General features: G+C 40.1%; 1 protein-coding gene across 5 annotated transcripts; it reads right to left on the reverse strand.

The window, feature by feature from the left end:
* Nucleotides 1-547: 547 nt before the first annotated feature.
* On the reverse strand, nucleotides 548-11,663 carry tbrg1 (transforming growth factor beta regulator 1). Of its 5 annotated transcripts, none has more exons than XM_028962950.1 (15): nucleotides 11,483-11,663; nucleotides 11,052-11,252; nucleotides 10,920-10,977; nucleotides 10,397-10,479; nucleotides 9,978-10,014; nucleotides 9,345-9,407; nucleotides 8,920-9,099; nucleotides 7,820-7,890; nucleotides 7,205-7,437; nucleotides 5,593-5,732; nucleotides 5,085-5,231; nucleotides 3,756-3,853; nucleotides 3,502-3,612; nucleotides 1,736-1,881; nucleotides 548-1,658 (listed from the first exon to the last, which is right to left on the reverse strand). In XM_028962950.1, the coding sequence occupies exons 2-15, from the start codon at nucleotides 11,177-11,179 to the stop codon at nucleotides 1,561-1,563; spliced, it is 1,593 nt and encodes a 530-aa protein (XP_028818783.1). In that variant the 5' UTR covers nucleotides 11,180-11,252; nucleotides 11,483-11,663; the 3' UTR covers nucleotides 548-1,560. The 5 variants fall into 5 exon arrangements, with proteins under 5 accessions (XP_028818783.1, XP_028818781.1, XP_028818782.1 ...); XM_028962948.1 differs by having other exon boundaries at nucleotides 11,052-11,313; XM_028962949.1 differs by having other exon boundaries at nucleotides 11,453-11,663.
* Nucleotides 11,664-12,501: the final 838 nt, after the last annotated feature.

The raw sequence follows: 12,501 nt of genomic DNA on the forward strand, positions 1-12,501 counted from the left end.
GGGCTTTAGTCAGGGAGGTGACCAAGAACTTGATGGTTAGAGCTCCAGAGGTCCTCTGTGGACAGAGGAGAACCTTCTAGAAGGACAGCCATCTCTGCTGCAATCCACCAATCAGGCCTGTATGTTAAAAGACACATGGTAACTCACCTGGAGTTTGCCAAAAGTCACATGAAGGACTCTCAGACCATGAGAAAGAAAACTCATTTGTCTGAAAAGACAAAGATTGAATCAAAAGATTGAATGCCAGGCATCATGTTTGGAGGAAACCAGGCACCGCTTATCACCAGGCCAATACCATCCCTACAGCTGGCAGCATCATGCTGTGGGGATGTTTCTCAGCTGTAGGAACTGGGAGACTAGTCAGGATAGAGGAAAAGATGACTGCAGCAATGTACAGAGACATCCTGGATGAAAACCTGCTCCATAGCGCGCTTGACTGGGGCGACGCTAACGACCCTAAGCACACAGCCAAGATACCAAATAGACTTGAGGCTGTAATTGCTGCCAAACGTGCAAAAGTATTGAGCAAAGGCTGTGAATACTTACGTACATGTGTTATTTTTTACATTTATTTTAATGAATTTGCTAAAACCTGTAACATAAAATGTGGAAAAAGTGAACACTTCCTGATGCACTGTATATAATAAGCACTATATACATTTATACATGTTGTATTACACAACTTGTACAGTGTAGTTATTGAAATGTATTATGAATTGACCATCATTGTACACCTTTGAGCACCTAGGCAAATACATGCACACAGATAAGACAGGGCCTGTCCTTGAGGCATTCAGAAGTGTTTCCACTCTTTTATCAGTTAGTTGGCTTTACATGGATCCTGGGAGTGGACATAAATCTTAAGACACGTGTCTAAGACATTTTAATTAACCTTACATGCAGAAAGGGCGATAAGCGCCTAGGAGTCAACCTCAGTCAGACATTAAGTATATTGGGGGCCAGCTCAATGAGGGTTGGACTGATGATCTAGGACAAATCAATTGGTAGAGATATTGGGGGAATGCCCTCTGGAGGATGTTTCTGTGTTAATAGACGTTTTCAGGTCCATCAGGACGAGCGGGGCCAATGGGCCACGTTTTCAGACTTGGTCTTTTTTTTTTTTTCTGAAGAAAATTTTGACTTGGATTCTTCATGACAGTGTGTGTAGGAATTTGTAAGATTTGTTGTTCCAAAGAGCATGTCTTTTGATCCTGCACTCATGTTCCCATGATGCTGCAGAGCCTTAACACTGGGAAATGTGATATTATATCTGACAAGTGACTGATTAAAGTAATGCAGCAAAGGTAAGACTAATCTTACATTAACTATATACATTATATTTGCACTAATATACACAATTAATTCATACTTTAACAAGACATTTTACATCCAAGATTTTTTAAATGCACAATAACAGAGGACAGGCAATCATATCTAAACAATGGATATAATATTTCAGCAGCCAGTACAAGCATACACACCACTTCCTACACTTTTATGAATATTTTGTGATTGTGACTGTCTTGCCACCAAGACAGAGAGAAACTGAACCGAGAGAAACTACATGCTGAGGTGAGAGTTTGAAGTTGTTGCCAACTGAACAGCTGAACTGAGGTGGTGTTGGTGGGCTGAATTGGCTGGAGGAAGTGGGGGGCGGCCTACAGAACAAACACATTTATTATTATACATTTTGTCTAAAATATGTAATAGAATTCCTGTTAACTGCCTGCCTCACCTGAAACTTGGTCTGAAGACATGGCCTCTTTAAAACCCAGCTGCCGCTGAAAGGCTTCAAAGTTCACTGATGCATCATCTTCTGACAGAGTGTGGGACACCATTGCATCAGGTTGACGGCACACCTCAAATCGCACCCAGCGATAGCTGCAGAGATGGGCCAGAACAGGACATCTAGATTTACACACGTGCTTCATGAATGATTATTTAATAAGTCGGGTGTATATTAATTGATCACAATGAGAATTGCTTCACTTAAAAATATCAGAATTAGTATTTTTGCTGTGGCATATCTACAAAAATGCTATAACATCTACAATCAAGTCACATATTTGTGGATTGTCCTCTGTGGGTTGCACATACAGTGGCTACGGAAAGTATTCAGACCCTCTTAAATTTTTCACTCTTTGTTATTCTGCAGCCATTTGCTTAAATCATTAAGTTCATTTTTTTTCCTCATTAATGTACAAACAGCACCACATGTCGACAGAAAAACACAGAATTGTTGCCCTTTTTGGAGATTTATTAACAAAGAAAAATTGAAATATCACATGGTCCTAAGTATTCAGACCCTTTGCTCAGTATTTAGTAGATCTGTTCTTTTGATGTAATACAGCCAGGAGTCTCTTTACACCAAGATTTGGGGATTCTTTGAAATTCCTCCTTGCAGATCCTCTTCAGTTCTTGCAGGATGGAAGGTGAACGTTGGTGGACAGCCATTTTTAGGTCTCTACAGAGATGTTCAATTGGGTTTAAGTCAGGGTTCTGGTTGGGCCATTCAAGAACAGTCACAGAGTTGCTGTGAAGCCACTTCTTCAGTATTTTAGCTGTGTGCTTAACCACCATGCTTCACTGTTGGAACTGTATTGGACAGCTGATGCCTGGTTTTCTCCACACATACCGCTTATAACTTTATGGCCTTAATTCTATCTTGGTCTCATCAGAACAGAGAATCTTATTTCTCCACATCTTTGTGTCCTTAGGTGTTTTTAGCAAACTTTTCATCTGTCTTGCACTGAGGAGAGGCTTCCATCTGACCACTCTGCCATAAAGCCCAGACTGGTAGAGGACTGCAGTGATGGTTGACTTTCTACAACTTTCTGCCATCTCAAGAATGCATCTTCCATTTCAGGATTATGGAGGCAACTGTGCTCTTTTTGTAACCTTGGCCAGATCTGTGCTTTGCCACAATTCTGTCTCTTCAAGCAGTTCCTTTTATGTCTTGATTCTCATTTGCTCTGACCTGCACTCTGAGCTGTAAGGTCTTATATAGACATGGGTGTGGAATTTCCTAACCAAGTCCAGTCAGTATAACCAAACACAGCTGGACTCAAATGAAGGTGTAGAACCATCTCAAGGATGATCAGAAGAAACAGCACCTGAGTTAAATATATGAGTGTCACAAAAAAGGGTCTGAATACTTATACCATGTGATTTCAGTTTTTCTAATAAATGAATAAATCTCCAAAAATGTCCACAATTCTGTGTTTTTCTGTCAATATGTGGTGCTGTGTGTACATTAATGAGGAAAAAATGGTCTTAAATTATTTAAGGGGTTCTGAATAATTTCCACACCCATTGTAAATCCAATTAAATCGTTTTTCACACAACCACACTGAAATTACACCCTATCATTTTGGGCCAGCCACTGGAATAACACTCAGATTCTGGTATTGTACAAAACACACAGTATAGTACGTTTAGTATGTACATTCTCTAACAACAGAATCACCCAACCATTAAGGAAAGACACAGAAAACTGCCTACTTGCTGCACTTTCGAGCCCCAGGACAACTCTGGATCAGGTTTTGTATAGTGGGGTGAAAGAATCCAAAAAAATCTGCTCCTGAGGGTATAATGAGGGACTGTGGTTTACCACTGAAACAGAAGAAATTCACAGATTAAAAAAAATAAAAAGACAGATCTGGTATGTTCTTTGATTTGTATGTTCTGTTTATGAACATCTAAATTGTAATCACAGTACTCAAAAATATATGTGTCCTCCATGCTGTGGGTTATACCTCATAGCTGCAATTGCTGTCAGAAGGTTTGTGTGGCAGGCCATGGCAGAGGAACCTATAATGGCATTCTGGGGATCGTCTTCCGGAACAATCTCAAACTAAAGAAAAAAGAAACTGTAAGGTCACTCTGATAGCTATTTCTATATTTGACTCATTGAACTGAATGGAATGTATTATTAGAACTAAATGTACATTTGTGTGTTTGTATATATATAAAATTTAAAAAATAAATATTATTCATTTTTGAAAATAGGAACAAAACTTGATCAACAGGAGAGAATTTGGACAATTCTGTACGTGATGCAAGGGACATTTTGATAACACAAGTCACTTTATCCCCATAACTAGTGGTCAGAACTATGAACATGTATGTAGTATTTGTGCTTTACTACTGGGTAATTCAATATAAAGTTATGACAAAAGCCATACAAGCAGTTTGAAAACTTGCAATGTGATGCACGGGACACACAGGAAAACTAGTCTCACTATTATGATTGAAGGCTTGTCTTATTTTATTTATTGGGTTTTTAATGATATTGCGCAAGAGCTGCAACTGTCACTTTCGCAAGGAGCAGATATTTCTGCAGTAGGTAGGTACAGATATGGGCACAGATATATAAAAAGCTTGTGTATAACCTGTGTGTGGATCGATCCTAATTATCAATGCTGTCGATACCAAAGTTGGTATCAGTATTAAATTGATCACAATGGTAATTAATATTTTCACTCTTCTATTTCTGTACCATGTTGCAACTGAAAGCAAATGTGCCTCAGCATGGGATAGGCATCACACTGCGACTGCGCATTAATCTGAAAGAAATCTATGTAAAAACGCAGGACCACCAGGCTGCACCAACTGCTGTAGATCGCTCGCTGACCCCAAGGAGATGCATCACTACCGACTCAGGCATAAGATACATCCTATGTCGCACTGGCCGAGTGTCTTAAGAGAATGCCTGGCTCCACGAGTGCATACCAACTTTGAAAATGGGATAATTTCCAACTTTTTTTGCAGCTGTGCCCTTGTATTTTGTCGACTATCAGCCACACAAAAGTGTAAAATTATAGTATTACAAAAAAGAATGAAATAAAATGTTTAATGGATGTTTTATTAAAAATATATAATGAATTTATCAGAAGGGGTAAGAGTGTCTTCTGGGGTAAGAGTGTCTTCTGGTTCAGGACAAGTTTAGAGGGTAAGAAAATAAAAGCAAACTAAAAATGTTACAAACAAGCAGTTTGGAAAATATGTGAAAACCCCCTGAAACATCACTGTATTTGGATGAAGCAGTGGTACTGATGCATGGCGAGTCCGATGTGTGTGTTTACCTGAGGACCATCACCCCCATCTTTGATCTGGCATGTGTATAGGCACTGTTGATTAGGATTCTTCATACTAGCAAACACTCGTGTGCTGCAGAAGCCCACTGGGTATATAGCGGCCTCATCATGGAAGCGTGCTCGGTCCGTGATGATCTGACACAAAACAAAGGTTAGATTCCAAAGGCCCAGTGTGCTGCTTTCCTCCTGCTGCGTTCAGTACTAATCGAATGTAACCTAGCTGAACTAAATTCAGTAATAATCAAATGTAACCTAATGGCTGAACCAAGCGTTTATACAATGGCCTATGCTCCAGTTTGAGTGTGCAGACAGAACACCATTTAATTCTAATAAAAGGCTAAAAAAAGGTAAGAAAGAAAACATAAAAGTGTACAAATGAACTCTTTTTGCTAGGGGTGTGCAGAGTATTGCTGTTCAGCTTTCAGTTTTTTTTTTTTTTAATGTGTACTTAGCATTATCAGCATGATGAAATAAGCCAACGGGGAACAGTTCCAACCTCGCCTAAGCTGTAGACTGTCAGACCTCCCAACACAATGGGGAAGACGGGACGGCCAGAAGAATCCAGAGGTATGGGCTGAACCAGTTTCCGTGCTCCCCCCTCCGCAACCCTCCTTTTCTTAGACATTTTTCTGGGAACTATATGCAGTGTGGTTATAGTATCACAATCGTTGATCAATCATGAATCATCAAAACGATATATATAATTAAACATGGGTTTCCAGTAGCTGGAAATGTTGGTCAATGATGGAATATGTGCATACATGTAGAGAGGAGCTATCAGTTTCATCGGAATATGAATCTCCTACACTGTCTAGACTCCATCTTTATGGAGGGATTGTCTCTGGCTAGGATGAATCCATGTCAGAGTTTAGACCCACGCAAAGCACGCAAACAGCTGTATTAATAGTGCTACTTAATTTTAACACTTTAAATACCTTTAGATTAATGACAGTAAATAACATTGATAATTAACATTAATTAGCATGATTGGGTTATGATGGCCTAAAAAAAAAAGTGGACTCATAATCGGAAGGTTGAAGCTTTGAATCCTGAATGTTGGGAATGGGCGGGCCAGGTGGGCCATAGCATAACCCAGGTCTGTCACTTTAAAAGTTTCATTATTTATTACTTTCAATTATATTTATTGAAGTTCCAGTGGAGTTCAGACAATTTGATTTCAAAGAAGTGTAACTGGCTTGGAGTTACGTTGTGTTGTTTAAGTGTTCTCTTTTTTTTTTTTTTTTTTTCCCCCAGCAGTGTACTTCAAAACTTTACTAGAGTTTAGACCCACGCAAAGCACGCAAACAGCTGTATTAATAGTGCTACTTAATTTTAACACTTTAAATACCTTTAGATTAATGACAGTAAATAACATTGATAATTAACATTAATTAGCATGATTGGGTTATGATGGCCTAAAAAAAAAAGTGGACTCATAATCGGAAGGTTGAAGCTTTGAATCCTGAATGTTGGGAATGGGCGGGCCAGGTGGGCCATAGCATAACCCAGGTCTGTCACTTTAAAAGTTTCATTATTTATTACTTTCAATTATATTTATTGAAGTTCCAGTGGAGTTCAGACAATTTGATTTCAAAGAAGTGTAACTGGCTTGGAGTTACGTTGTGTTGTTTAAGTGTTCTCTTTTTTTTTTTTTTTTTTCCCCCAGCAGTGTACTTCAAAACTTTACTTTACTTTACATTGCAGACGCTTTTATCCAAAGCGACTTACAAGAGGAAGACACCAGCAATTCTCATTCGGTTTCTATAGATTGTGAGTTACAAAACTGAGAGCCCTGATAAGGCCTAACTTGCTAGACAATATATATATATATATATGTGTGTGTGTCATTCTCAAAACTTTTGACCACAATTGTACATAAAATGGGACAAAACTTCAGTCCAGTAGCTGGAAATGTTGGTCAATGATGGAATAACAGCATACATGTAGAGAGGAACAATCATTTCCAGTGCAGTACTGTGTTTGAGTGGAATGCAGACTTTGTTAACCCAAGTCTGTCACTTTAAAAGCTTCATTTATTATTTTGAATTCTTTTAAAAGAGCTGTTTTTCATGGAATGCTTGTTTTGTGTAGATGATTGTTTCACCGACCTTCTTCTTTTCCATTCTCTTTCCCACGCTCTTTCCGCTCTTTCTTGGGTTTCTTCGGCAGGTTGTCTTCAGTGGCTGAAGTCCCGGGTGCCTGGCTGTGGCCGCCAGTGACAGAGGGGGTGCCAGCAGAACTTGGATTAAAGACTGCAGGGTTGTGGGTATTGGTTGTAGGGGTGCTGAGCAGCTCCCCTTCTGATAAAGACTGATACTGCAGAAGCGACTTCAGCAAGAACCTGGACAAATGATGCAAATGTGTGTCCAATCAATCACATAATCAATCCATCATGGACAACTTTGAAGATATTGAAGACAAATCCAATATTATCTAAAAAAAAAAAAAAAAAAGAAAAGAAAAAAAAAAAAAAAACAGCAGCGCTTTTGATCTACTGTGATAGAATTAAAAGTTGCCAAAAAGCTAAATAAATTAACAAAACACATCTGTTCTCTATTCAGAAAAACACATTTGCCTAAACTTCCCAAAGGTGTATTATAAACCTAGAGTTAAAATGCAAAGAACAAAAACCCTCCAGAGGTTAGTTCGGTAAGCACATGAATGGTCTAACTTCCTCTTCCATCTACACAGCCTCATCCTGATACAGATCAAACAGCACTTACCTTCTCTCCTCTTTGGCTCGGACAAACTTTTCCTCGAGGTGGGCTATTTCATCACAAAGGGCTGCATTCTCCTATACGAATGAAGTGGATTGTTATACACCCCCCCAACACACCAAACAAGAAGAAGGGCCAATATGGGGCCAATTTGGGTGAATACGGGACTACAGGAGTGCCTGGGCTGCTTCCTGTATCAGCGCAGTAACGTATTTGCATTGTTTTTCTGTGTGGACATTTCGTAAAGGGTGCGTCTTTGTCACCAATCCTGTTCTTGGTTTGGACAGGATATCAAGATGCGGCCGAGGAACATCTTTGCAGATGATTGTCCTCATGGCCCCAACTGACAATCAGTGGGTATGCAAATGATTTTAGCCTGTTCAAATAAGAGTAGATTTAGCTATGGCATGAACACCATGCTTAAACCAGCCTTCTCACATGTACAGCATCCCCACCCAAACCCACTACTTACACCCAAAAATAACAAACAGTGACAATATAAACCAGTGTTCAACTGTGGTGGTAGTAGCCTAGTGGGTAACACACTCGCCTATGAACCGGAAGACCCAGGTTCAAATCCCACTTACTACCATTGTGTCCCTGAGCAAGACACTTAACCCCGAGTGTCTCCAGGGGGGGACTGTCCCTGTAACTACTGATTGTAAGTTGCTCTGGATAAGGTCACCTGATAAATTCTGTAATTGTAGTGTCAGTGAGCTGAGACGCTAGCATGGTAGTCTTGTGGGACCAAAAAGTCACAGGTTCAAACCCCACTTACTACCATGAGAAAGGGTATCCGTCCCTGTAACGACCAATTGTAAGGTGCTCTGGATAAAGGTGTCGGCTATGGAAAGCCATAAATGTACATATGCAAACAAAGGCACATGCCTTGCACCCTATTATCATTAGACGAAAAAAAAAAAATTTTATATCAAGCCAAAAAGTCACAGGCAGTCCAGGCAGCAAATCAGGTCCAAACCTTTTCACTACCTCCACCATGTTCTACAAATGAACACTTTAGATTGCTATAGTCCCTTATTTTTTTGCTATAGTCCCTTATTAAGTGTTTATCTGAACACAAAAAAAAAAAAAAAAAAAAAACTTACAAAGATCATGGTTCGCGCTGCCTTGCGTAGGCGCAGGTACTTGTGTCTGTACTTCTCATTCTGGTTCTTGCGGACATTTTTCCTGACTTTGCACCGTGACTCAGGTAGTCCAGATGATGAGGAGTTGGTTTTAGAGGAGTTTAATCCAGTCTGCAGAGATAGCCGTCTTTCATCATCTGTCTGGGAGACCAAGCAGAAGTATCATTTAAAAGTATCATTTTTTAAAAATCAGTAAAGCATCATGAAATGTACAAAACACAGGTCACTTGAACAAACAATGACAGTGACAATGTTTAGAATATGCAATAAATGTTGAAAGAAGTAAAAATAAAAAAAAAATGAACCAACTACTCTCTTTGGATAAGAAAATCTCTCTGAGCGCAATTCTGTGGTCCTGAATCATCCTGTAGGCAATCAAAACTTACCAATAGGGCAAAGACTCCATTTCTGTTCTCAATCCTCTTGAAGCGCCTGCTCCCTTTCTGAGTCTGTAACACAGTGGGAGACTGAAGCCCAGGCTCCGTGGTGCGGGTACATCATGCCAGCCTGAGGGATGCTGTAGCAGCATCTGGGGCACCTCAGCTCTAACTCTACAAGCTCTCCACAAACCCGCTCTGCTGTGATTTATACTTAAGGAAACAGTTCCAACTTCCAAGATGATGGTTATCTTCCTTTTTTTTTTTAGTGCTTCCCTATTTTTAAAACAGAACTATTCCATTTATGCACATTACCGGCATGTCATTTACTTGCATGGATCTGGTACAGATGTGCATTAAAGGCTATGAATGATCACTATGACTTGAATAAAAAAAAAAAAAAAAAAAAAAAGTCTGGGGAAAATATAAAACATTTCAACTGAATTGAACAAAGGTAATGAAATTGACAAAAAAACAAGACAGACACTGATATCATTAAAAAATGTAAACAAATAAATTAAACGACATTTTGTATGCAATTTCCCACTTGTGGGACTAATAAAGGATTAGCTCCAAAAACAGGCAAAAAGTATAAATAATGCACAGGAAACTGTACTACGTGTGTCCGTGTGCAGCCCTTACCTCACGATACATTACAGCTTCAAGGCTTGACTTTGCACTGTAAAAAACAAACTAATATTTATGCTGATTGATGTTACAATGACCACTTACCACCCACCACATGCATATACACACACAGTCAGACATTGGGGGTTGTGTGTGATTCCAGGGAACATGCTTAAAGTTGGCAGTGAGTTCTGTATTCGACAGACATTAATAGAACTTTGCTGGATTTTCTCTCACACATTAAACAAAAACTTCTCCACTTTCACAAGTGTGAACACACACACACACTTTTCAAAATAAAAGTTCCAAATGGAAAGACAGGGATTATTTAGAATTTGGTGCCGACCTGCTTGGGGTCAAACTACATGTGTAAAAAAATCATGCACTTAGGAAATATTGACTTCTTCACTTCTCTAGACGGTAAATTCACATACTTTGACTGCACTAATCCCCGGTCTATGATCCTCTGTTTAATCTCCTTGATGTGCATTGGCCTCCCAGCTTCTTCGAGTACAATCTTCAAACATAAAAAAACAAAAAAAAAAAAAAAACAAGTCAAAACAACTACAAATAGCAATAGCACTTTCAATCACTCTGGACTCAACCCCCCCCCCCAGAATTTATGCACAAACTCTTTACTTCTTTTTTTTTCTTTTTACTCTTGCACTTTTTCACTTTATACTTTGACTTCACTCATTTGGACACCTCCACCCTACCTGTTACACATATTTTATGTTAAAGACATAAAAGTAATATTTGGTTGTGTTTGCAATATTTGCATATTGGTTCATTGTATACTTGGTTGTATTTGCAATACTGTGGTCTGTAGCAGTCACTAAAGCATTTCACTGCATATCATACAGTTTATGACTATATATGTGACAAATAAAATTTGAATTTGAACAATACACAGAATCAAGTGCAATACTGCGGTACTACTATACTGTACAGCGTTACCTGAGCTGCATCCAGCCAGGTGAGGTTGGGTTTCTCTGCAACCTCACTGGGAGTTTCACTGGAAAAAAGGACAGGACCAGGATCAGAAGATCAACTTCAAGAAGAGCAGCTTCAGGATCCATTCCCTAATACCTTTCCAGAGTCTCGGAGGTCCCAGACAAGCTTGCCATGTTGTCCAGGGCCGGGAATAAGGAATAGCTGCTCTGTCCGTCTGGCTCCATCTCCGATTCGAAGTTGCGCAGAGCGTTCAGATGATCCATCGCGCTTTTCAGGGGGACTTCGGGGCGCAGCGCCGGTCAGGAAGGACTTGCGAGCCGACGCGCATCTGTCTTACTATCAAAATGCACACAGACGTCCAGGTCGTTTCCCGGTGCCTCGCGATGTTCTCCGTTAACTAGGCAGTAGGACATTTATGAAGAACTTTGAGCCAGCCGCGACGAAAAATAAATAAAGGAAATTCCGAACTTTTACAGACCCGCGTATGCACCCGATCAAGTATTTGTCAGTCTCACAATGACGAAAACATGTCCCACCTTATCACGAGGGACCTCAATAACGTGTACCTTGGCATAAGCGCCGCAGCCATCTTAATATTCCCTGGTGGTATTATTTATCAGCGAATACTGGTCACGCTCGGGAGTTTCAGCGATTTGTACGAATCCACCCACATTTACCACGCAGTTAATATATGTACATGTTCCAGATTAGCGGTAGCCTGCTGCTACTGCTTCTTCTTGCCTTGTGGGCAGGTGGAGGACACGGCGTGGGCGCGCATTAGCGCCACCTACTGTTGTGGAGCTGTGGGAATGTAGTATTACATTTTTTAAATAACTGGTCACTACGGAGGTAGTGACCAGTTTCAGGTAAAGCAAACATAACGTAAGGTGATGTACAATTTACAATTACTGCATATACCAGAATTACATATTCAGTCCTCGGTGCATTTTATAAATCAGGGTACAGGGACCTAGGGAGCCCTCTAGGAGTCATGTAGTAGGAAAGTATTTATGTTGAAAAGTGGTAGAAAAACAATTGTTGAGGTGGTAGACAAAAAATAAATAATGAAAAAGGTGGTGGAAAAAATGTAACAATACACCTGCTGGATGCGAAGCATGAGGAAGTAGACCTTATACTATACTGTATAATTAGGTCTGAGATGGGGCAGTGGTGATCTAGCGGTTAAGGAAGCGGCCCCGTAATCAGAAGGTTGCTGGTTCAAATCTTGATCCACCAAGGTGCCACTGAGATGCCACTGAGCAAAGCGCCGTCCCCACACACTGCTCCCTAGGCGCCTGTCATGGATGCCCACTGCTCACCCTGGGTGATTGGTTAAATGCAGAGGACAAATTTCACTGTGTGCACCGTGTGCTCTGCTGCTGTGTATCACATGTGACAATCACTTCACTTTAACTTAAAAAGGAGATGGTTTTGTTTCCCTACCACATTGCCTGTTTTTTTCTTCTACTACTTTTCAACCTAAATATTTTCATACTACATGACTCCTAGAGGGCTCCCTAGGTCCCTGTACCCTGATTTATAAAATGTACCGAGGACTGAATACGTAATTCTGGTATATGCAGTA

The sequence above is a fragment of the Denticeps clupeoides genome, chromosome 19, assembly GCF_900700375.1.
Source record: "Denticeps clupeoides chromosome 19, fDenClu1.1, whole genome shotgun sequence".
NCBI lineage: Eukaryota > Metazoa > Chordata > Actinopteri > Clupeiformes > Denticipitidae > Denticeps > Denticeps clupeoides.

Bases quoted from the DNA above. Each gene is read 5' to 3' on its own strand.
- tbrg1 (XM_028962950.1), bottom strand. From the start codon at position 11,179: ATGGATCATCTGAACGCTCTGCGCAACTTCGAATCGGAGATGGAGCCA. The intron at 5,232-5,592 runs GTTGGAACTGTT...GTTTTGTGTCAG, and splicing joins CAGTCTACAGCTTAGGCGAG to ATCATCACGGACCGAGCACG. The intron at 1,659-1,735 runs GTGAGGCAGGCA...TTTGTTCTGTAG, and splicing joins GTCTTCAGACCAAGTTTCAG to GCCGCCCCCCACTTCCTCCA.